The sequence below is a fragment of the Mustela nivalis genome (assembly GCF_964662115.1).
Source record: "Mustela nivalis genome assembly, chromosome: 6".
NCBI classification, from domain to species: Eukaryota; Metazoa; Chordata; class Mammalia; order Carnivora; family Mustelidae; genus Mustela; species Mustela nivalis.
In genome coordinates, this window is record NC_139025.1 from 92,274,147 (window position 1) to 92,297,381 (window position 23,235).

Genomic DNA, 23,235 nt, shown 5'->3' on the forward strand with positions numbered 1-23,235 from the left:
TCATAAAGGCAGGGGATTTGCTGTTGTGTTCATACTGCTCTGTTCCCAGCAAGTAGACAGGTGTTCAGTGCATAAATTCTCTGGAATATTTGAGTGAATGGTAGATTTTTACTCTTCCAAATATAGGAACAATTGTATCCAAGAGCTTGGAAGGGGAAGATTGTTACACTCAGTTCCTTTTAGTTGCTAAGCAGTTAAGTATTTGACAGCTTCCCAAATTCTTATGCTCATCCCCGTGTCCTTTAACCTACATGCTCAAACATTTCCTTCTTTGCAGCTGCTCTCATTCGTGGAAACAGAAACAACTGCGCTCAGTTCTCCAACAACCTCGATTGGCTAATCAGCAAACTGGACAGACTAGAATCTTCCTCAGGTAAGAAGTGGCAGGAAACAACTGCAGAAGGTGGGGTTTCCCCCTTTGCGTAAAAAAGAAAGAAAGAAAGAAAGAAAGAAAGAAAGAAAGAAAGAAAGAAAGAGTAAAAGAGTTGAATCCTTGAATAATTCTTTCTTCCACTGAATCAACAACAATCTGCAAATAATTACTCCCAACAAAAAGAAAGTCCTAAATCCTCCTGGCTTCGCTCTGGCTTTATTTAACAACAGTAAGCTAGACTTCAGTGATTTCCTTTTCTGTTTCATTTTTTACTTTGTGTGTTCATCTCCACCCCATGGATCTTTTGATCACCACCACCCCTCCCCATCCCCCACTCAGTTTCCTGGTCTCTTCCCTTGCTGCCTGCACTCTTGTTCTCTGGGTTTCTAAGTCCTCTCTGGACATGCTTCTCCTGACTGTTTGGTCAGAAGCAGACTGAACAATGACCATGGGAGAGGAGGAAATGATTGTCCCTCTCTCCCCCCTGTTGCCAACCTCGATCACCCTTGACGCCCTATCTACAACCCTTCTTGATGGCGCACAGAGAATCTGAGCCAGGGAGAGTTTATCATGGTTAAGTGACTGCAGTAAGGCTCAGCAGTTGTCTTCCTCAGAGATGAGTGGACATGACAAATGTGGGCCCCTCTCTGGGATACTGAGAGGTTTGATGCTTTTTTCATTGTCTAGAGATGGCTGGAGCTTGAACAGACAGACCAAAGGAAAGCTCTCTTAAGGACTATCCATCCACCTACACCTGTGTCTTCCCAAGCCTCCGTCTTCTTCAGTGCCTCCTCCATGGGCCAGATTATATTTCATAGTAATTTATAAAAGCCTCGAGAAATACAGACCAAGCGGAATTTTCTCAGTAAAACCAATAAGGACATAGGCCAACCACTTCCCTTATATTTCCATCATGGTGCTTTGCCCTTGTGTGTGCCGGGCTCTGGGGGTACCAGCTAGCTTTTCTTCAGTTTTCGCTTAATACGAAAAACCACACAGCATTCCGAGAAAAGGGGCAAAACAAGTAGTCTTCGTTTGGTATACTTATAGTTTGCTTGATACAGCAGTGCATTATGAAATGAAAATAATTTCTGGGGTGGTTCTCAGAAAAATTCTCATTCAAGGAAAACTCCAGATACTTTCTAAATTACTTGAAGGATCTTGAGAATTTGTTTTCAACTGGGCATTTGCTTGTTTAGATATATTTAAACTTAGGTGTTGCTTGGCTTGACCAAATTAAGAATTCAATTTTTACAGTCACTTCTCTATAATTTTTTCCTTTTTTTTTTTAAGATTTTATTTATTTATTTGAGAGAGAGAGACAGTGAGAGAGAGCATGAGCGAGGAGAAGGTCAGAGGGAGAAGCAGACTCCCCATGCAGCTGGGAGCCCGATGCGGGACTCGATCCCGGGACTCCGGGATCATGACCTGAGCCGAAGGCAGTCGTCCAAGCAACTGAGCCACCTAGGCGTCCCATTTTTTCCTTTTTTTAATTGAAGTATGGCTGACATAGTGTCATATCCATTTCAGGTGTGGAACGTAGTCATCAATTTCACACTGTACTCCGGGCTCCTCAGGATGCAGTCTTCACCCCTTCCCCACCCACCTTCCCTTTGGTAACCACTAGTTCTTCATAGTCAAGTCTCTTTTTTCTTTGTTTTAGTTCTTAAATTCCACGTAGGAGTGAAGTCATCTGGTATTTGTTTTTCTCTGGCTTATTTCACCTGCTGCTTCTCTGTATTTTGACATAGAAGGATGCATATCTTTGTCCAGGAGGAAGGGAGGTACGGTCAGTGCTAAACAAAACTCCCCTCTAAATTACAAACAAGGTAGGCTGCCGAGGCTCCTGAAGTCTGCCAGACACGGCCACAGTCTTTCTTCTGGCTGGAGATATTTAATACAGCCAAGGAACGGATAATATCCTGTCCCCTCAGGATGGTCTTTTCTCATAATTTAGGTTTATAGATGATGGTCATTTCATGTCCGGCTGATTTTTTGTGACATTCATGCAGGTATCTTGGAAGTTTTGCACTGCATCTTGATTGAAAGCCCAGAAGCCTTAAATCTGATAGCCGAGGGCCACATCAAGTCCATCATCTCCCTGTTGGATAAGCATGGGCGGAATCACAAGGTAGGTGTCAGAAAGAACCCAAACAATGATGGACTTGACCTGACATTTCCCTCCCCAATGCTTCATAAGCAGTATTTATTACTGAGAGCATGTGGACGAATCTCTTTCTTGGCTTTGATTTGGGGGTGGGGTGGAGGAGAAGAGTTGACCTTGGGAAACTGAGGCTCCGAAAGAGCCTTCCTTACCTAGGAGCACACTCCAAGCCAGACAGTTACACTGGGTCTTGCATGTTCTCTCTGTGTCTCCACTTTCCAAGCCCGGGTCATTGTCTTCAGCCCTGAGCACATAGCCAATGAGGGGGAGGCACTGAGCTAGGAGGGTCTAGGCAAGGCCAGCTGCAGGACTGGCTCCCACCCTCGGCCCAGGAACTCAGTACTGGAATAGCTAATACCAAGCTGTATAAAGAAGATACACAAAAATCAGATAAGACTAGTATAGGACGTCTTGGCAACTGGCTTGTTCATAAATGAAATCAGATTTATCCTGAGTCAAACTGTGTGATGTAAATGAATCTACATGAGCAGGCAAGAGGACTGAAGCTGCCAGCCCTTCCCTTTGATACAAAACAGCTGTGTGCTTTGGGGCCTCAGTGATACCCTCTGCGCAATGGAAAGAATGCCACTTCATTTACTAAGGTGGAAAGCTCTATGGATTTTTTGAGATGCCTTAAAATTCTGCCTCTCTAATTTTATGGAATCCTATGTCTTAGAACAGTCTTCACAGAAGGTCTATTAAAATGTGTTTTTTCTTGGGCTTTCAATATCTGCCCTGTAGCCGGGGGTGGGGGGTGTACTGCTCTGATGAATGAGTGATCTGGGGGGTCCTCAGGCTGAGGGAGAGTATTTCAAGAGCCAGTGACATAAGGGGCAGCAGCTGTGCACCTACACAGTGGAGAAAACTCAGCTTGGTCGCTGGGCCTCCTCATCTCGGGGCACTACTCTTTTGAGACACTCTCAGGGGGGGTCTGGGAGAGTGAGCCTCCGCAGCTTCGCTGAGGTGTGTCTCCCTTAGGAAGCAAGAAAGCCATGGTCCTTAGTATCGGTGGAATTGCTTGGCAAAGAAGAGAAAGAAGAATGTGGCTCCTGTAATTGCTTTCCTGAATGTGGTAAATCAAAGGCAGGCAGGAGGCCCCAGCATCAGACCCGCATCTGTTCCTTCCTGTCTGCAAAGCATAATAAGAGTAATTGATAAGCACCCAAGTAACACGCGGTCTGAGCCATGAGGTACATACAGATGTCAGTGGGAGCCCACTGACGGGAGAAAAGCTGCTCTCTCGTTTCGTTGCTCCTGGGTCTTCTTTGTGATCATACCACATAACGTGCTTAATGAATAACCAGCTTTGTTATGGCATCTGTGAGCCAGAAGCCACAAAGCGTGTAATGGATGGCACTTGGTGGCAAGTGGATGACTATTTGGCCCATTCCAAAGTGGAGAAATGGGAGGCCAAGTTGAGCCAAAGGACTTTGCTACAAATCAATAACTGGCCTGATATGTGATCCCTGCAGACTACCAGAGCAGCCTTTCATCTCCTAGAGCCAAGGTGCTGTTTGAGAAATTCCGGTGGTGTTGGGAAACTTCAGGCAGTATGTTCTAGGTACATAAAAGGCTCCTCAGGGGTAGATCCCTATTTTTTCTTTTGGTGGATTTTTGGATGAAGGTTGGCTTGCCATGCATTCAGACCTTCCCTTAAAAATGATGGGAGTGGATAAAATTTGTTTTCCAAGAGAAATCTGTCTCAGATCATCACCAGGGCTCCTTGCATAGCTTGGTAAACAATGGAGAGGCCAGACTTCCGCTAGGATGTTTTCTCTTTGCTTGGAAAATACCAACGTGTGGTGTTTTGCTCTTCAGACCACTCCTTTTTCTCAAGTCCTGGGTTTTCACATGTGTCTGATCTCTTCACTTAGTTTTCCTTGAGGACAGGGACTGAGAATATAAAGCATTTTCAAAACCAGGCACCTCCCAGCTCTTCCAATAACGGCAACAGTAATGATGACGATGACGATCGCGATCGTTGATTTTGCCTTTGACAAATGCCAGGTACTGCCCTCTGAGTTCACAGGTGTTTTCCTTTGTCCTTCCTGGATGACCCCAGGAAGTAGCGTTCTCATTTCCACTTGACAGTGGCCGAAGCAGGGATGGCACGTGGGCCCTGAGATGTGAAGCCATCTGCCAGGGGGCCACCCAGCTAATTCATGACAGACTAGAACCAGACTTTGGGTCTCCCACTCACAGTTTCACATTCTTCCCAGTGTTTCTCAAACTGCATTCTCTGAGCTTGTTCTTTGGGGTCCGCATGTTCTGCGGGAATATTTTTAATTTTGTGTTCTTATTTTTACAGCTCTCTAAATACAAAACCATGCAGGGAAGAATTTGTAAGTAGAAGGCATTTTTATACAAGCTAGCATTTCTGAGACTGGAATTTGAATGTCCCTATGGGTCCATCCATGGTCTTCAGGGTCGTGACATTTTTCTTTTTTTATTAAAAAAATAAAAGGGTTGGACATCTCATGGGTTTGATGAGCCCCTTTTTGTGCCACTCCAACTCTAATTGCAAGTTGAGAACAGAGAGTGTTTACAGTAGTATGCTTCCTCGCCTCTGAGATTTTTCACTTGTTAGCTCTTCTCCCTGCCATGGAAGACATTGCCACTCATCTAAATCATGATCAAGCAAAGATCAGGAAGTTTGAAGAAAAGAACCGAATCTTTGGAGTGAAAAGGATAGGGAAGTGTACACTGGGAACAAGCCTTTCTCTCAGGGTCCTCTGTCCCTCGACCTCTCCGTGACTTGGCTCTTGCAGATTGCTCCCTATCTCCTCACTTCTTAGTTTTCCAGGACCCATCACAGTTCTGTCTGCCTTTCAATATTTTACTCAAATGCCACTGACTCCATGAAGCTTTTTCTGGTTCCAGTTGAACATGGTCTCCCCATTTCAAATCTTATGCAGCTAGCACTCCATTACTTGGTGGCTCCACTCTGCCCTTCCTACACATAGATGTCTCTCACAGACTCGAAGATCCTTCAAGGCAGCGACCAGCTTTGCATTCCTCCCAGTGCCAGGGTCTTATGTTATACATGGCAGGCACTTGATCCATGTTTGTTAAAGGTGTAATACATGAATAAAAAGAATGAATGACTCAAGCCAGAGTCCATTCCCATCTTACTCTCTGTTAGTAGCACTGATTTTATTTTTTGATAAAAAGAACAATTATCAGACCCTGTAAGTCATCTTCTGACTTTCCCATGGACTAAGCATTTGATAATAAAAATACAATATGATCTTTTTATTTGCCCCCAAACCTACCTTACTCTAGATCTCCTCAACATTGGCACAGATAAAAAATTTTTTAAAGATTTTATTTATTTGACAGAAAGGTGGAGAGCACAAGTAAGCAGAGAAGAAGAGGGAGAAGCAGGCTCTCTGCTGAGCAGGGAGCCCCATGCAGGGCTCCATCCCAGGACCCTGGGATTATAACCTGAGCTGAAGGCAGCTGCTTAACTGACAGCCACCCAGGCACCCCAGATAAAAGTTGGTTTTTGGCTTTTTTGTTTTTTGTTTTTCTGTAAGGATTTGGAGCCACTTGTGGGGGAAAAAAAAATGTGTATGGTAAAATAGGATCATCATGGATCCTGAGAAAGTATAGAACAGAATTGAAGGTTTGGCCTAGGTTGGGGGAAGGATAGAACACAGGTAAGCAAACCATCAACTCCCACAAAGTTGCTGAATCATCCCTGAGCTCCCAGGCAGCCAAGGCAATAAAGAAATATTTCCAGCCACCCAGTTCACATCCACAACAAGAAAAAAATATGTTCCTCAGAGGCTTCAAAATCCTCATTTTCCAATCTAGGACTTGATTTTTTAAAAAATCACAGAATAAGTACAATTAGCATCTTTATAGCATTTACACAGAATAAATACATTTTAGCATGGAGCTGTTTATAGACAGAAGCTAAAGGACAGAATGCAACAGCCAAATGAGGTTTCCATGGATATACATTAGGTATTTTTTTTTCTTTTTATTTTCTTAATTTAATTTTTTTCAGTGATCCAAAATTCATTGTTTATGCACCACACCCAGTAGGTGTTTATTTTTAAAGGAGAATTCCCACATAAGCCTATGTTTGGGGTAAAGACTAGTGGAGCTAAAAAAACAAACGGGGAGGATGTTGAATGAACTGAGGTGTCAGTAACAGAACAGGATGACAAGCAGAAGCTGATGGCCTCCACAGAATGAGCCAGGGAAATTCTCACATTGGGCCAGGGTATAGATAGAAGCGTAACTCCTAAAATGAACAACCCCAAATTCTCATAAGGAAGATTGCTTTTTCCACATCACAGCCCTAGGCCACTCAGTGGGAGGGCTCCAGTCCTTTCATCCTTTAGAACAGGGCTTCTCAGAAGGCACTGTGCTTACCCATCATGTTAATATGAAGATTCTCCGCTGGTAAGTCTGGCAGGGGTCGGGGGATGCTCCTAAACCCCTGCATTTCTGGCAAAATCCTAGGTAATGCTAGTACTGCTGGGTCACAGTTGGAGTAAGACTTTGTTATCTTTCCTAATCTCTACATCCAGCTAGAAAGAGAGTGTGAGTGCAAGAGGGACTATGTAGACGTTTTAGGTGATATCCACTCACTTTCCAGTGCCCACAACTCAGTCACATGATGCCACGTCCCTGCAAGGGTGGCTGGGAATTGTAGCCGCTGTGGGCTCAGGACTAGAAGGAAATGGAATGTGGTGACTTGCTGAGCAGTACCTACCACAGCTGGCCACACGTCCCTCTCCATCAGAAGTATATATGACCCCTAGGTTCAATGCTTGTGCATTCCCCTGTGGTGGGCTCATGTTGTCTACACTCCCTTCACCTTTAAAAGAATCCATTTAAGCTTTTTAAGAAAAAAAAGTTTGGCCCCATTCCCCTAATTTACCCTGAGAAATGCCTTCTAAAATAGAGCCTAGGAGTGTCTGGGGGGCTCAGTCAGTTAAGTGTCTGCCTTCTGCTCAGGTCATGATCCCAGGGCCCTGGGATTGAGCTCCACATGGGGCTCCCTGCTCAGCAGGGAGTCTGCTTCTCCCTCTCCCTCTGCAGCTCCCCCTCCTTGTGTTCTCTCTCTCTTTCTCTCTCAAGTAAATAAAACCTTTTAAAAATTTAAATTTAAAAATAATGTTAAAACAGGGGTGCCTGGGTGGCTCAGTGGGTTAAAGCCTCTGACTTCGGTTCGGGTCATGATCTCAGTGTCTTGGGATCAAGCCCCGCATCAGGCTCTCTGCTTAGCAGGAATCCTTTTTCCCCGTCTCTGCCTACTTGTGATCTCTCTGTCAAATAAATAAGATTTTAAAAATAAATTTTAAAAAATAAAGTTAAAATAAAACAAAGCCTGAACCATGTCAGCCCCATTGCTTTATGACATCATTTATTTAGAGGTGAGGCACTGTGTTCATCTAGTGCTTCTCACAGAGCCTTTTTCCTCCTGGTTTTTCCTATTGTGTGCGGATTAAGCTCGGCTCTCCCTCTCGCTCCGACAGCAAAGCTCCCGGAACCTTCACTCTGAGGCAGGATGGATGACAATGTGTGATAGGCTGGATCATAAGTATTTAATTTCCTGACCATCTATGGCTCTTTTCTTAGAATGAGAAATTATCCTCTGGATTTCCAGTTCCACGGTCAATATGTTTCACAGGGCACCAGTGGTGAGGGCTCTCCATTAGAGCGCCGTTGGGATTCTTTTCTACTTGTCCCATAAATGTGCTTTGTATTACTCTGGAGCGGAATTGACATTCAGGGAGTCAGGTAGAAAATTGGTTTGTGAGAATTATGGATACTAATGCCAACAACCTGGAGTCATCCAACCCCACTAAGCACTGAGTCTTAGCGGCCACTTTGAAAGACTGAGATGCCACTAGCGTTCGTGCTGGTTATTTATGGACTGCTGTTTGCACATTCCTCCTGGTAGGAAAGAGAGGGAGGAGCCAGGCCTGGCCCAGCACAGTTTGCTCTGTCAATACAGGAACACAAAATTGGAACGCCAGAGGATACAGCCCAAGGAGACAGTGGGTGGGAGGCAGGGGGGCTCTTTCCATTTCTAGCTTGGCTGGAAAACAAAGAGGAGAAGTGGCTTGGTGACTGGTCTCATAGCTTCGAGGGCCATTTGGGCTCTTGAAAGTTCTGTTCTCCCTCTAGGGGTAGAAGGTTTTTGAATACCAGTTTGTGGGAATAGATGGGTATCTTAATGAATTTTGACGTTATCACAGCCAGAGACCCAAGAACTGGGATCTGCCCTCTTATCCGTTCTGCTGACCTACTGGAGGTTCCCAGGCCTGCTACATGACCTTGGCCGAAAGGGAGTCTAGTGCTATTAAATAACAAAAGTTCAACCAAAGAAATTTTAAAGATTGAATTGGCTTTATTAACTGATTCATGAATTGGGCAGCATCCCTTTTAGCAGTAGAGGGGAGCTCCAAAGGACTACAGAGAAGGAAAGGTTTTTCTTTAAGGTAGAGGGCAGCGGTGGAGGGGGGGGATTACTAGCAAAGAATCCATTTGTTGTACGCAGTGTTGCCCTCCTTAGGGGAACAGATGGCGTGTATCAGGAAACTTCCTAGAGCTGACCAGGAGCTTTCCATGTTGACTGGTTAAAGGTTACATTCCTAGGTGCTTGAAACTGCTGTTAGGTTACGTAGTGAGTCTTGGTTTACTGACATGGGACCCTAATCTAAGCGATGCCATTTTGAGTCTGTGGTTTTCTTTTCAACGGTGCTTTTCATAAAAGAGTTGTATGCATGCCTGCTAAGGCTAGCACCGAGAGCTGCCGAGGCCGGGTGGGAGCACAAACTTGGGCTTAAAGCCAGTGAAGGCCCTTCTAGTGCTTGCCCCTGCTCATGCACGACTCCAAGAGAGTGTCAAGCCTGGACTTCGCACTCTCGATGCCTCATCTCAGCCTAGTCCTGCCGTGGCTAGGATAGTAACTTAGACAGTCGTCTTCAGAGCTCAGACTCCCGCCTGTTTGAGCAGAATAGTGATTACAGGGAACACACCTAGTTTGGGGGGTGCAGGGTGGCTAAGATGAGGGCAGAGAGGTTAGAAGAAAGCCAGCTTCATTTCCTAAGAGGCAGCAGGTTCCAACATGGCTCACTGATGCCTGGTGAGGGAGGTGGGGTGCCCTTGACTTGGAATAGGTCCTCCGGCTTGTCACTGATGGGGTTTTGGAATAGAGGTGAGGTACAGTGGGGTGGAGTTGGGAGCTGATGACCAAGAAAGAATTCTTGAGAGAATGGTGGTTTATTACAGCACAGGAGACAGGATCTGTGGGCAGAAAGCACTGCTGCACTTCAGTTGTGATTTTGTGCACTGATTATATCCTATGGGGTTGGGGGAGGTAAGGAAAAAGGGAGTTTTCCAAAAGAGCTTTCACATACTAAAGACTCTCGGGATACCAGAAGCCTTACCATTGTCAAATTAAGGTTGTCGACCTCTCTAGTAAGGCATTAACATTTAGATAGTGGGGAACTTCCTGGAGAAATATTCTACTCTCTGCCCACTTCAAGTATCTGTGAATGGGCTGCAGGGTATAAAGACATTTAATTGTATTTGCATCCCCTTTTGGATGCTATTGCTAAGGCTTTTGTAAGTAAACTGAGGGAGACTCAGGATCTTGATTCCTACAGGTTAACTAATTGTTCTTCCTTTAGGACAGCGGGGAGTACCTGAGGAGTGTCACATTTATCCCAGGGCTGGGGAGGGCATGCAGGGTGTCAGCTTCTGCTTTGCCCTCTGCTTTGCCTCATCATCACCAGTCCCCTCCTTCAGGAGGCCTGCTTCCTTCCTGCCTCTTGGCAGTCAAGTCCTGCCCACAGTGCCCTCCTGGTGGTTCTGAGGTTTGGGGGGATGTATCCTGTTGCAGGTTCTGGACGTGCTGTGTTCCCTCTGTCTCTGCAATGGGGTTGCTGTCAGAGCCAACCAGAATCTGATTTGTGACAACTTGCTGCCCCGGAGGAACTTGCTCCTGCAGACACGGCTAATTAATGATGTGACCAGGTAAGGCCCCCACCGTCGTCCCAAAGTGTCCATCTTGTTTCCAGACAGGAAAGGAAGAGGGCTAGCGCTGCCTACCCATCATATTCCTGGTGAAGTCGACGTGGGAGAGGAGATAGGGACAGATGTGTACTGTTTTAGGGCCTTGTACTCCAACCCCTTTCACAGAGTTTCAAACTTCAGTGGAGTATATGTTCCACCTGAAGGCTGAGGAATTTGACCGGAAGTGGTCTGCTATGTTGCATGTTCTACTTTAACATAGATCTTGTACATTCTTTGTAACGTATTCAATTTTATTTTAATAAACCACATTTTTTTTTCTTAAAATCTTTTAATAGAATGGATGTCCCATGTTGTTCCTGTGGTTTTTTGCATCCTATGGCCCATCGTCATTGACCCAAGGGTTATCTGCCAAGGCCAGGATGAACATCCTGGGCTCACACAGAATCCTAGCCTGCTGGTCTGTAATGCAGCTCATGGAAGTCATGTGAACTCACTGGCCTTGTGTCAGGCAGGCCTAAGGTTCTTGAGGAATTTTCTGCCTAGGCTCACTCCCTAATCTACATGGTGAGGAAAGAACTTCTCTGAAGTGCAGAGCAGACCTGAACCATCCACATAGACTTTGTTTTGGTACTTGTCTGGTTTTCTGTTGCCTACCCAGAATGGGGCACAGCCCCCAGCACAGAAGAGTGGACATCTAAGAATAGCATTCCAATTGGAGAGAAGCTCCAAATGCTTTGTCCTGAGCTTCTAACAATTTTACTGGATATATGAAATCCTCCAGCCCGTAACAAGTTGGCCAAAAGTGACTTCTGTTCCTCTCTCCCCTTTTTTGCCTTTTTAGGTTGAATTTTATTTTTTTTTTCAGCTTCATTTATTGAGGCATAAATAACGAACAAAATTGTAAGTTATTTAAAGTGTAGAATGTGATGATTTACTATACATATACATGAAAGTGTTTGCCCCATAGGTTCATTAATAAATCCTTGACCTCATGTATTTACCTCTTCTGTGTGTGTGAAAACATTTAAGTTCCACTCTCTTGGCAAAGTTCAGTTGCACAATACAGTGTTAGTTGATCAACTACAGTTACCATGTTATAATTTGATCCTCGGACTTTATGCATCTTATAACTGGAAGTCTGTTTGCTTTTACTAACTTCTCTTAATCCCACCCTCCTCCTCAACCCCTGGCATCCACTTGTCTACTCTCTGTTTCTAGGAGTTTGAATTTTTTTTTTTGGTTTCACATATAAGAAGTTGCATGCAGTATTTGTCTTTCTCTGCTTGGCATCTGTCTGTCTTTCCCCCTCCTTTTTTCTTTCCCTTTCTTTCTCTCTCTCTCTCTCACTCTCTTTCTTTCCTTCTTTCTTTCTTGTCTTGCTTTCTTCTTATAGTGATTTTTAATGCTTTCAAGAGGCCATTCTTATAAGTAATGCTTAGTTGAAAAGCTGCTGCTGTGAGAATAGGGATGGTTGGACCAATTCCTCAGGAGATGGGACTTGAGTGAATTAGTTCTTCCACTTAAAGAAAGAAACAAGGGTTCTGTAGTTACACAGCTCCGCAACATTTTCGCATGTTTTACCCAAGGTCGATACTCAGCAAATGTTGGTTGCCTTCAATGGAATAAGGAGACATTCTTTATATTTTTAAATAGAATTAATGTCCTGACACCTCCCACTAAGAACTTGATCAAGTGTTAGAGGCTCTAAGCACATTGGGGAGGGTATGTGCTATGGTGAGTGCTGTGAAATGTGTAAGACTGATGATTCACAGACCTGTACCCCTGGGGCAAATAATAGATGTTAATGAAAAATTAATTAATTAAAAGAAGAAGAATACAAAAACACAAATTGCTCTTGACTTCAGTTCACAGTGTGCCCTGGGATCTTACTCAACTTGCTCTCTGTTTTTCTCGGTGCCTAAGAGTCTGTAGACGCCACTTGTTCCATGTTTCATTTCAGCATTCGGCCCAACATCTTCCTGGGAGTTGCCGAGGGCTCGGCGCAGTACAAGAAGTGGTACTTCGAGCTGATTATCGACCAGGTGGATCCCTTCCTAACAGCTGAGCCCACACACCTGCGGGTGGGCTGGGCCTCCTCCTCCGGCTATGCTCCATACCCTGGTGGGGGAGAAGGATGGGGAGGCAATGGTGTCGGTGATGACCTCTACTCCTATGGCTTTGATGGACTCCACCTTTGGTCAGGTGAGCACCTTGTCAGAGCCTCTGCCCCTTGTCTCTTTTTGAGGATGAGTGAAGCTTGAATTGTTCAGGCTGCAATGATCGTTACCTGTTGAAATGATACAGAAGCAGGAATCTCAATGAATTAGATGGTGGGAAGAGCATCAGACCTGACGTGAGACTGTCCTGCTTTGAAACCATGATTCTAGTACTTCCAGGTGTGTGACCCAGTGTGGATCCCACAACCACTCTCAAGCTCAGTGTCTGTATCATGCAGACATTATTGCATAGGGTTTTCAGGACTATATAGCCAAGCAGAGAAAGAGACTCAACCTTTCTTTACTGGGCAGTAAGCTGCACACCTTTCATACATTGTTTTTCCTCACTTTATTTTGACAATGATCCCTTAATGGAGGTAATATTGACCTCATCTTGCATATGTGGAAAACAACACAAAGATACGTCAGAAATGTGTCGCAGTCACACAGCGAAGGATCCAGATCTGATCAAGTCCGTTGTTATGTCAGTGCAGCATGATGCTTCATAATACACTTCATAAAATGTCTGGATCGGTGCCTGACATATCGTAAATGCCAGTCATTTTAAAAACACACGAAGCTTCCTTTTTCAAAAGACACAGATGCTTTCCCCAAACATGTCCATGGCCTATGCCTGGGGGAATGGATGAGATGCTGCTTGGATGAAAATAGAGATCGGAGTTTGAGGCTTTCACCCAGACCCAGAGTTCTAGCTGCTCCGTCTGTCATCCACAGCATGTTGTATCTGTATGTTTCACACACCTGAGATTGGAGTCATTGTGTCCCTTCTAGAAATCCCTTATGTAAGCGTGCCTCTTATGTAAGAAACCATGACACATATTCTTCCCCTAATCCAGTACGAGGGCAAAGTTTGTCTCTACAACACAAACCTATGTATTTTAGATGGGGAACTCCATAACCCCTCACATTTTCCTTCCTCCCTCAGCCTTCAGGCTAAAACCATCAGCTTGGCTTCTGATGACATTTCTTATGGTTGGTCTGTATTTTCAGTTAGTCCATATGGGGTTGTTTTTTTTTTTTTAAGTTTTTTGTGTGTTGTACCTTCAGTAGAAACATTTAAAAATTTTTAGAATTGCTTTCAACTTATTTGTTTATTTATTTATCCTGGATCATTGGCAGGAAGAAAAAAATGCCTGTCCGCATTTTGTGTGTCCCAGGGGACAGCATGGTGCAGACAAAAGCAGCTGCAAAATGGCAGGATGAGTGAAGCGAAAGCCTTGTCTTGTTGTTCTCTTATCCTCCCAACTTACCTTTTCCCGGTTCTATTTCATGGGGAGTCAGGGTGGTTCTTCCATTCTTGGATCGTGGAGCCCGTGTCTGGCTGTACAGGAGTGGCCTTTAGTGTAGGTTATCAGTGGATGTCATAACATTCTCAGAAAGCTGTGTCAGAGGAAGTGATCTGAAAAGAAAGAGTTCTTATCCTGGTTCGCATCTACATCTGAATTTGGTAGGGTTGAATCTCTGAGAGAATGAGTGGAATTAACTTGAGAAAATAAATCCCCCCCACCCCCCACTGGGTGCTGCTCATCTCCTGCCATCTTGTCACCATAACGCAAGCTGCCATCCCAGGCTACACCTGAAGAGAATGCTGGGGATTGGTTAAGGAAATGTGAAGGACACCTAGACCATTAGGTGAGGCAGACTGGACCTGTTTCAAAGAGAAACCATTCTCAAAGGAAAAGTTTTCCTCAGTCCTTCCCAAATTTTGTAGCACTGCATGGTGCATTTGGTATGTCCCTTCACAAAATATGTATAATGAATACATCAGCAGGTCAGGAGATAGAGAACGCAGTGCATTCAGAAGAGACTACTATTGGCATTTCAGACTCTGAACATCCATCTAGTTGTGGATCATTCCAGGAGTGTGCAGCACTCCTGTCACCCCTCTTGTCCTATCTCCTCAGAAGACTGGAAGCTGGATGTGCCGAGCCCACGCCAGTCATCACTAGCAGTGGCCTTTCCGATTGGTGATAGAGGAAAGGGACTTGGGACTCGGCACTTCAAATGCTGATTGCAGCTCTCTGGACATTACCCACACTTAGTAATACAATGCCATATAGGTCGGCACCAGTTGGTTAAGCATCTGCCTTCAGCTCAGGTCATGATCCCAAGGTTCTGGGATCAAGTCCCGCATCGGGCTCCCTGCTCAGTGGGGAGCTGTATTCAAACAGCTTCATCGTCTCAGTCCTGAGCATCTCATGAGATGTGGAGAAAACAGTGTCCACAAGACTTATGTCTTTCGTGCTCCTTAAAACACAAAACTTCCTTGGGTCTGGCATCATTCTGAATTCTCTAACCAGCACACAGGGAAAATATATCTGGCAGAAGGCATGGCAGGTAAATATGCCAACGTGTGCCCCAGCAGAAGAAATAAGGTCTCTGTTAATGACTCCCACCAGGACAACAGTGAATTTCAGACTATCTGATGAAAAAAGATAATTGTTGGATGAAGAAATGAAATGGAAATGATATTTTAGCTTACTACAGGAAGGAGTGGAGGATGGCAAAGGAGAGAGGCTGGAAACTCACCGTGACAAGTTTTCTCCTTTCCTTGAGATGTAAATACACAGATCCATTAACTTTAAACTTATCTGTATGTGTAAATTAAGCTACTGTCTTGAACTGATCTTTAATGTATTTATTAAAGACAATAGATATTGTCATTATTGGAAGGAATTATAGTGCCCCAACACTTTGTCACCAGAAAGAGTCAAGAAGAAATAGCATGGCTTTGGATTTGTGCCTGGGTTTGAATGCCAGCTCTTCTGTTTACTGATTTTTTTTTTTTGACACAGAGTAAATTACTTAACCTCCAGAGTCTTGGTTTCCTCAGATAAAATGAAAATGATATAGGTTCTTAAGAAATTTAAATGAGGTGAGGCACCTGGATGGTTTGGTCGATTAAGTATCCAAACTCTCGATTTTGGCTCAGTAATGATCTGTGAGGTTGAGCCCCATATCGGGGTCTACCTTGCAGAGTGTGCTAAAACTCTCTCACTCCCTTACCCTCTGCCCCTCCCCCCAATCACATTCTCTCTCTCTATTTCTAAAATAAATAAATTAAAAAAAAATACTTTTTAAAAATGAGTAAGTAAATAAATAAGCATAAGCAACATGAAGTTCTTGACACATGTTTCTTTTCCCTTATTGTCTGTGGAGTCCACTGTAATCATAAAGACAATATCCAGAGAATATCCAGTATCTCACTCGAGACCATGAGAGCAGCCCCTTCCTAAGAGGATATCTGAGTCCCATACTGAATGGGAAAGGAAGTTTTGATTGACATCGTAATTATGAATGAGCTTTTTCTCTATATAAGGAGAAAGTCCTTTTCCTTTTTTTTTTTTTTAGATTTTATTTATTTATTTGACAGAGACAACAAGAGAGTGAAACACAAGCAGAGGGAGTGGGAGAGGGAAAAGCAGGCTTCCCACTAAACAGGGAATCAGATGTGGGGCTCAATCCCAGGACCTGGGATCATGACCTGAGCCAAAGGCAGACACTTAACGACTGAGCCACCCAGACACCTGGGAAAAAGCAGTCTTTATAGATCTTTTTAGCCACTGAAGCCTGTGAAGTCATTTCCAAGCATCAGCTATAGAAATACCTCCCATCTCAATCCTGCCAACCTGCCCTACAGGCTCCTAACTCAGCTGGGCCACTGGGAATTTCCTTTCAGAGGACCAACTCTCTTCTGGTCATGGTGTTACTTTCCCTCCCTTGAGGAAGCCTTCATGTAGCCTCTCAGGACTGCCATTGGGATGAGTTCAGCTCAGAACAGCCTGTAGTTGTTCCTGGCTGAGGCGGGGGATGGGGAGGGCAGTTTCATAGGAGGAAATTAACACCTACCTTTGCCTTTAATAACTTTTTCCTTGCAAAATTGGAATAAGCAGAGGAACTTACTATCCTGAGTGATAAGTGATACAGGAAATGAATGGAGCAAAATTCCATTTCCTGATTTATTATGACTTCTGACTTTCTAAACTTAAAGATCCTTTAGCTCTACAGTTGATTTTATGTAAGAGGGTCCTGACCTGTCTCCCTGCTGTGACTCAGACCTTTCCAGAAGCCCTGTGCTGTATGGCAAGGAGCCCAAGAATGGCTGTGCAGAGCACCAGCATTTTCACATGTTTGGATCCGCTCTCCGTCCAAATGCCTAAGTGTTCGTGTTTTCCATTTAAGTGCCAAACACTGCAGTGCCCGGGGCCATGGAAATGCTGAGCATCAGTGTTTCCAGTTGCCTACATTACTCATCAGAAGAGGCTAAATCCTGCAGTAATCTGTCCTTGGATTAATTTTTAAGATGTGCAGCGTATGATAAAGTGGATTGGTCCTTTATCTTCAAATGCCGGTTTGGAATTTGAGCTCCTTGCGACCTTCAGGTTGGCCCAAGCCTCTGAGTGAGGGGCAGTTTCTTCAGGCAAGGAGAGGCCACATGACTCCCCAGCCTGTTTCAGTGGATGGTCGCTAGGATTATGGAGTTCCTAAATCTGGAAAAGCAGTTAAGACAGCTTCAGCTCTGTAACTACTGTGCTTCCCTTCCTCTGAATTCCCTTCTGTTGGTTGTTCTGAAGGGTCAGGTACATTAAACCTACTTGAAAGTGATTTTTTTTTTAAGCACTGTCTTCAATAGAGGGACTTACTGATTTTGATAACGCAATTCAATGACTTTTCAAATCACTTTCTAGACTCAGCCCTCAAAGCTATGATTCTCCATATTGCTAATTTTTCCTGATGTTACAAAAGACAGTACTACAATGTTTTGGCATTTTTATCTACTGGTACCCTAGTAACAGTAGGTTTAATTACCCCTAGTAATTAAAGTTTCTAAAGTTATAGAAACAAAACTGATCATAATAGTATTTATTGTGGGTTACAATGTATCAAGCACTCTCGTAATTGCTCTGCAGAGAATAATTCATTCACAACCCAAAACAACCTCATGACATGATTTTCACTTGACAGATGAGGAAACTTGAGTCCACAAAAGTAAGTGACTTGCCTAGGGTCACACAGTGAGTTACAAAGCCAGACTCAAACCCAGGGAGTCTGGTTCTAGAGATGTCCATTTATCACTACACGTGATACCTCTTGAGTGGTATATAGGACATCAGTCATTTGCTTCATTAAAATCATAGGAATCATCATGGTACCTTATAAACAACTTTTGACAGCATCAATGTGTGGGCATTACTGTCCCCATTTCACAGATATGTGGAAACTGATTTTCTAATAAAATCACCCATAAAGACTTGGTATTTGAACTCAGCCCTCCATGACTTCACTTCTGCTCCCCACCCGAAAACCACCTCACTATGGAGCAATTTGAAGGACAAGTATCTTGTTTAAATATGGGGTACAGGACCCTTCTCAATCATTTGGAGCTTCAAATGCCCTCATAGGGTTCGAGATTTCTTCCTTTAGATGAGAACAGATTTATGAAACAGTGTGCAGAAACTATTGCACAAATTCCTTATTTTCTAGTTGGAAAATCTTCACACTACTCACATTTTAAAACTAAATATACCTTATCAGATGATCTTTTACAACATGAATATTATATGAAGGACTTTTTTCTTCAAATACACTTTCCAGACATTGCTCTAAGTACTAAGCATATGCTTCCTATCCAGTAATTATCAACAGTCTCCCTTTAGTTTCTAGATAATGTGGGTCTCAACTCTGTATTCTGCATAGGTTTTAAACATAGTCTCGAGCCCTGATTGTACTTTGCCTGTTGATGATCTTTGTGTTCCAGCAGCAGCTTCTAGTGGTGCCCATTCTCTTAGAAAAAAAGGAATTTTGTAAAAGGCAGTGGCATTTACCACAGGGATATAATTGCTCATCCTGGTGGTGGTTTTCTACCAAGGGAGGAAGCCATACAGGAGAAATTCTCCCAGCTGCCATTCCTCAGGAAGATGTTTGGCAACTATGGCACATTAAGGCTAAATAAAGCTTGGAATTCAGCTTCTGATGGCATCAAAGCATGAAGACTGTCCCTCATGAAAGCATTCTGGATCTTTACTGGCAGAGGCTCAGGCTAGCACAAAAGCCAACAGCATGCTCTGGGCCAGTGGCAAGAGTGGGCATTGGCATCGCCATGCAACACTGTCAGTGTGTCCTATTTTAAAGGAGTCTCAAAACAGTAAAGGACCTTCTAATTTGTTTTTTTTTCTAATTTGTATTTTTCTCCAGCAAGAATTGGAATACCTTTAAAATCAATTGACCCACTGAGCATTTATTTCAGTTAACTTCTTCATGTTCCCAAGTTCACAGACGTCTCTTGGAATTTTTTCAGATGACTACTGTGATACTGTCCAGAAGTTAAATAAAAGGAAAAAGAAACATTCCAAGCAGGGAAGATGGTTTTTTGATGGGAACATAGGAAAGACAGGATGAGACCACTGTAGCAGGATTTGCTGAGTTTTACTATCATTGATTCCTTTCATAGCAGACTTGATTATGATAAGGAGGAAAAGATTTGGGGACCTGGAATACTTAAACTTCAAAAAAGGAACCAAGAGTACTCAGACTCCTCAAATAGGAGCTGGAAATGTGTCGAACCTATGTGCTCTTCGAGATGGGCTTAGATTCCTTTGCTTTAAATGAACTTGTTCCTCATTCTCTGTAATGAAGCAAGGTATAAAGTTACAACAGCCAATTCCAAGGCCATCCCAGGCTAATGTGTGTGTCACTGCACATTGTGGTGCAAATAGTCCAAGTTTTATGTTAGCTCAAACTTTGTTCCGCTACCACATCTCCTCCTCAAGCTTCCATGAGTTCTTCCCTTCCTGCCTTACCAATGCCTCACTGTTCGGGAGGTGTGTCCTTCATTCCTTTTGCATGAATTATTACTTCCATCTGGAATACTCTTATTTATCTAGTGGATCTTTGATCCTTTGAATTTTGTCCCATGCTCCTAGGCCGACTTGGCACCTTCTTCTATCTTAGAAGACATTACCTTGTGTATATCTTTATTCCAGTAATTACACTGAATTGTAATTATTTAAATGTTTATTTCCCACCAGAGTACGGATTTCTTAGGGGCAGGAACTGGGTTTTCTGTCCTGGACCCCCCAGCCATGACCAGTATTGGTCATGAGCCTCATGAATGTTTGCAGAAGGGTGGGAGGAAACACAATGTGGTTTTGTCAGTTGCCATTAATAACCAGAAGGGAGTTCTACTTTTTATTAAGGAGTCACTGTTTTATTATTTTTTTAAGATTTTATTTATGTATTTGACAGACGGTAAGAGAGAGAATTTGAGCAGGGGGAGTGGGAGAAAAGAGGCTTCCCACTGAGCAGGGAGCACCATGCAGGGCTCAGTCCCAGGACCCTGGGATCATGACCTGAGCCGAAGGCAGCTGCTTAACAACTAGACTTTCTATATATTACTCCCAGCAGCTTCGCTATTTTAAAATCCACCACTTTGTTTAGAACCTACTACTATAATAGCAGTAACCACTGGAAACATTACAAAGTTCTAAGCTGAGATAAGAAATGTTACATAGCATAGATATATGTACAAAATTTGTAAACAACTCATGTATCCATCATAAGAGGGTTTTTTATTATGGCATATTATGAAGCCATTAAAATGCAGTTCCTAATGAACATTCCATTATACAATCAAATGTTTGTGATAAGTAGAAAAAACAAGTCACAAAACCTACAATATCCTAGTTTGGGTAAAGAGTTTGTATGTGTGTGTTCGAAAGTAAAAGCATTTTTTTATTGAGTTACATTGTTTCCTTATTTAAATTCTTCTATATGTATTATGAACATTTGTAATGAACATGTATTACTTCTAAAGTAAAATATATATATATATATGTATATATACATATATATATAATACTTTTTTTTGCCTGAAACTCCATTCTAATCCCTAATGTGTGCTTCTTCACTGCTCTCTTGCTAAATAGAATTGTAAACTTGGTGGGGTATGGGCAAATTAGTTATGATAATTTACTTTGAGAATTTCTAGAATAAAATGGTGTGACACAAATCCTGAGTGGTGATTTTCTCATGACTTTAGGTAAGGTCAGGAAATTACAGATTATTTTATGAAAGAGATTATGTGGTAATAGGAACAAAAATCACCCATACAGTGTATAATGGGCAATGTGTTTCCCTGCTGGTATGAACTAATATTTTTTCTTTATTCTCTCTCTCTTTTTTTTTTTTAATCGTACTCCGTTTTAATTGTGATGCTGTTTTTAATACAACTGTTAACACTTTTTCATCTAAATATCAGGAATTTTGTTTTTTATATTCTTTTTAAATTTTTATTTATTTTTTTAAATTTCTTGTCAGTGTTTCAGAATTCATTGTTTATGCACCACACCCAGTGCTCCATGCAGTATGTACCCTCCACAATACCCACCCCCAAACTAATAGAATTCTTTAAAAGAAACAAGCAAACTGTGCCACACAGTTTAAAGGCTAGATGACCTTGCCTTTTTTCACCTTGATGGCTCTTACATCCGGGGCTAAAGTGGTCATACCTTTTAGAGGAACTGGAAGAGGTCAAGGTCTTTGGGCATCTGGGAATAAACACGCACGCATGCACACCCACACATACGCACACACGCACATACGCACATACGCACACACGCACACCCGCACACCCGCCATAGGACCCACACCCAGCAAAGCAATTTGCTCATTACTTCAGACACCCAGCCAAAATCTGAGCACATGTTCTGGGGGGTTGAATTCATGTTCATTCTCATCGCTGGCCATTTGAGCGTTTCCTCTGAGACTCCTCTTGTCTCCGGCTGCCCTCTTACAAGCTCAGGAAATCCTTTCTCATTGCTCACCTCAGGGCAGGAGAGCCAAGTTGTGTTTTAAATGCGGAGATGCTGCCCCACCTCCCATGGGTGGCCTGTGAGTGCCTTCTCCAGAGTCCCACACACCTTCTTGTTCCTTGCTCACCAGGCCGCATACCCAGAGCCGTAGCCTCCATCAACCAGCACCTCCTGAGATCAGATGACGTGGTGAGCTGTTGCCTCGACCTTGGAGTGCCCAGCATCTCCTTCCGCATCAACGGGCAGCCCGTGCAGGGGATGTTTGAGAACTTCAACACAGATGGGCTCTTCTTCCCTGTGGTGAGCTTCTCAGCAGGTGTCAAGTAAGTAAAGGCTGGGATTTCATGAAGAGTAGCTGTTAGCCCACCTCTCCACCGCTCCTGTGAGCTGGGGAGCGTGGTAATTCCTCTTTGGACTTCCATGCCATGGGTGACTTCCCTGCATGCCTGCCCCCCCAATCCCCTGCACAATGATAGTGAAAGCAGGAGGATAATCCAGAATCACTGACTCAGGAGATACTTGTTGAATACATACCTAACACCAAGGGTTTTATAATGTGCAAATATAGTAAGATAACTAAGATCCATGTAGAACCTTGCTTTAATAATTATTTTGAAAATTACATGCTCACTGTTAATAATTTGAAAGATACAGTTATAAATAAGACAGTATCATCCATGATCTCGCTGTGTAATGTCTGCTAACATTTTGGTGTATTTTCAAGTCTTTTAGTTTATGCATACATGAGGATTTTTTTAATTGACATCACACTGTATATGAAGTTTTATGTATTGATTATTTTTCATTCAACAACACGCTAATGAGCCTTTTCCTGAGTCATTAAGTATTCTCCTAAAACAATTTTTATAGCCACATAATATCTTTTTATTGGCTGTCCCATAATATAGCTGTTACTTTGTTTTTAGACTTTCATGCCAACTTCCATTTTTTTCTTTATAAGTAAAATTATTAGGGACATCCTTGAGCATACCTCTGCCTGCATTTCTGTTAAGATCCTCTGTTTTTTTTTTTTTTAAAGATTTTATTTATTTATTTGACAGACAGAGATCACAAGTAGGCAGAGAGGCAGACAGAGAGAGAGGGGGAAGCAGTCTCTCTGTGAACAGAGAGCCTGATATGGGGCTTGATCCCAGGACCCTGGGATCATGACCTCAGCCAAAGGCAGAGGCTTTAACACACTGAGCCACCCAGGCGCCCCCCTGTTAAGATCCTCTTAAATGGATGTAGAAAGGTTTGAACTTTTTTGAAGTCTAAATTTATAATCACATAGCCAAGTAGATTTTCAGGAAGATTGTATAGAACACTTCAGAAATCATGATCAACAGTTTTGAAATCTCAAAAGCTCTGAAACCCGTAAGTTGTTTTTTTTTAATATTAGAAAAAAAAAAAAAACCTCATTTTACTGCAGCCTCATTTTACTGCAGACTTTGACCTGAACTCATTTTGTGGTAAAATTGTTGTCAACAGAAATGAGGCTGCTTTTAGTCTTTCTTTTATTTTACTTCTTTTGAATATTTGCATGTTTAACTGCAGAAATACTAATGTGTTTGATTATGGGGCTCAGCCCCTCACCTGGCTGGTTGTTCTATTTAATACATACTATGTAGACTTTCTTTTTTAAAATCTAAA

General features: G+C 43.0%; 1 protein-coding gene across 1 annotated transcript in view; it reads left to right on the top strand.

Moving 5' to 3' along the window:
* Positions 1-23,235, top strand: part of RYR3 (ryanodine receptor 3) — a 502,250-nt gene that overhangs the window by 264,167 nt on the left and 214,848 nt on the right. Inside the window, exons 15-19 of the mRNA XM_082736877.1 lie at positions 278-373; positions 2,386-2,504; positions 10,405-10,538; positions 12,499-12,740; positions 21,716-21,908. Coding sequence (XP_082593003.1) covers positions 278-373; positions 2,386-2,504; positions 10,405-10,538; positions 12,499-12,740; positions 21,716-21,908 — 784 coding nt within the window. The remainder of the gene's footprint in view (positions 1-277; positions 374-2,385; positions 2,505-10,404; positions 10,539-12,498; positions 12,741-21,715; positions 21,909-23,235) is intronic.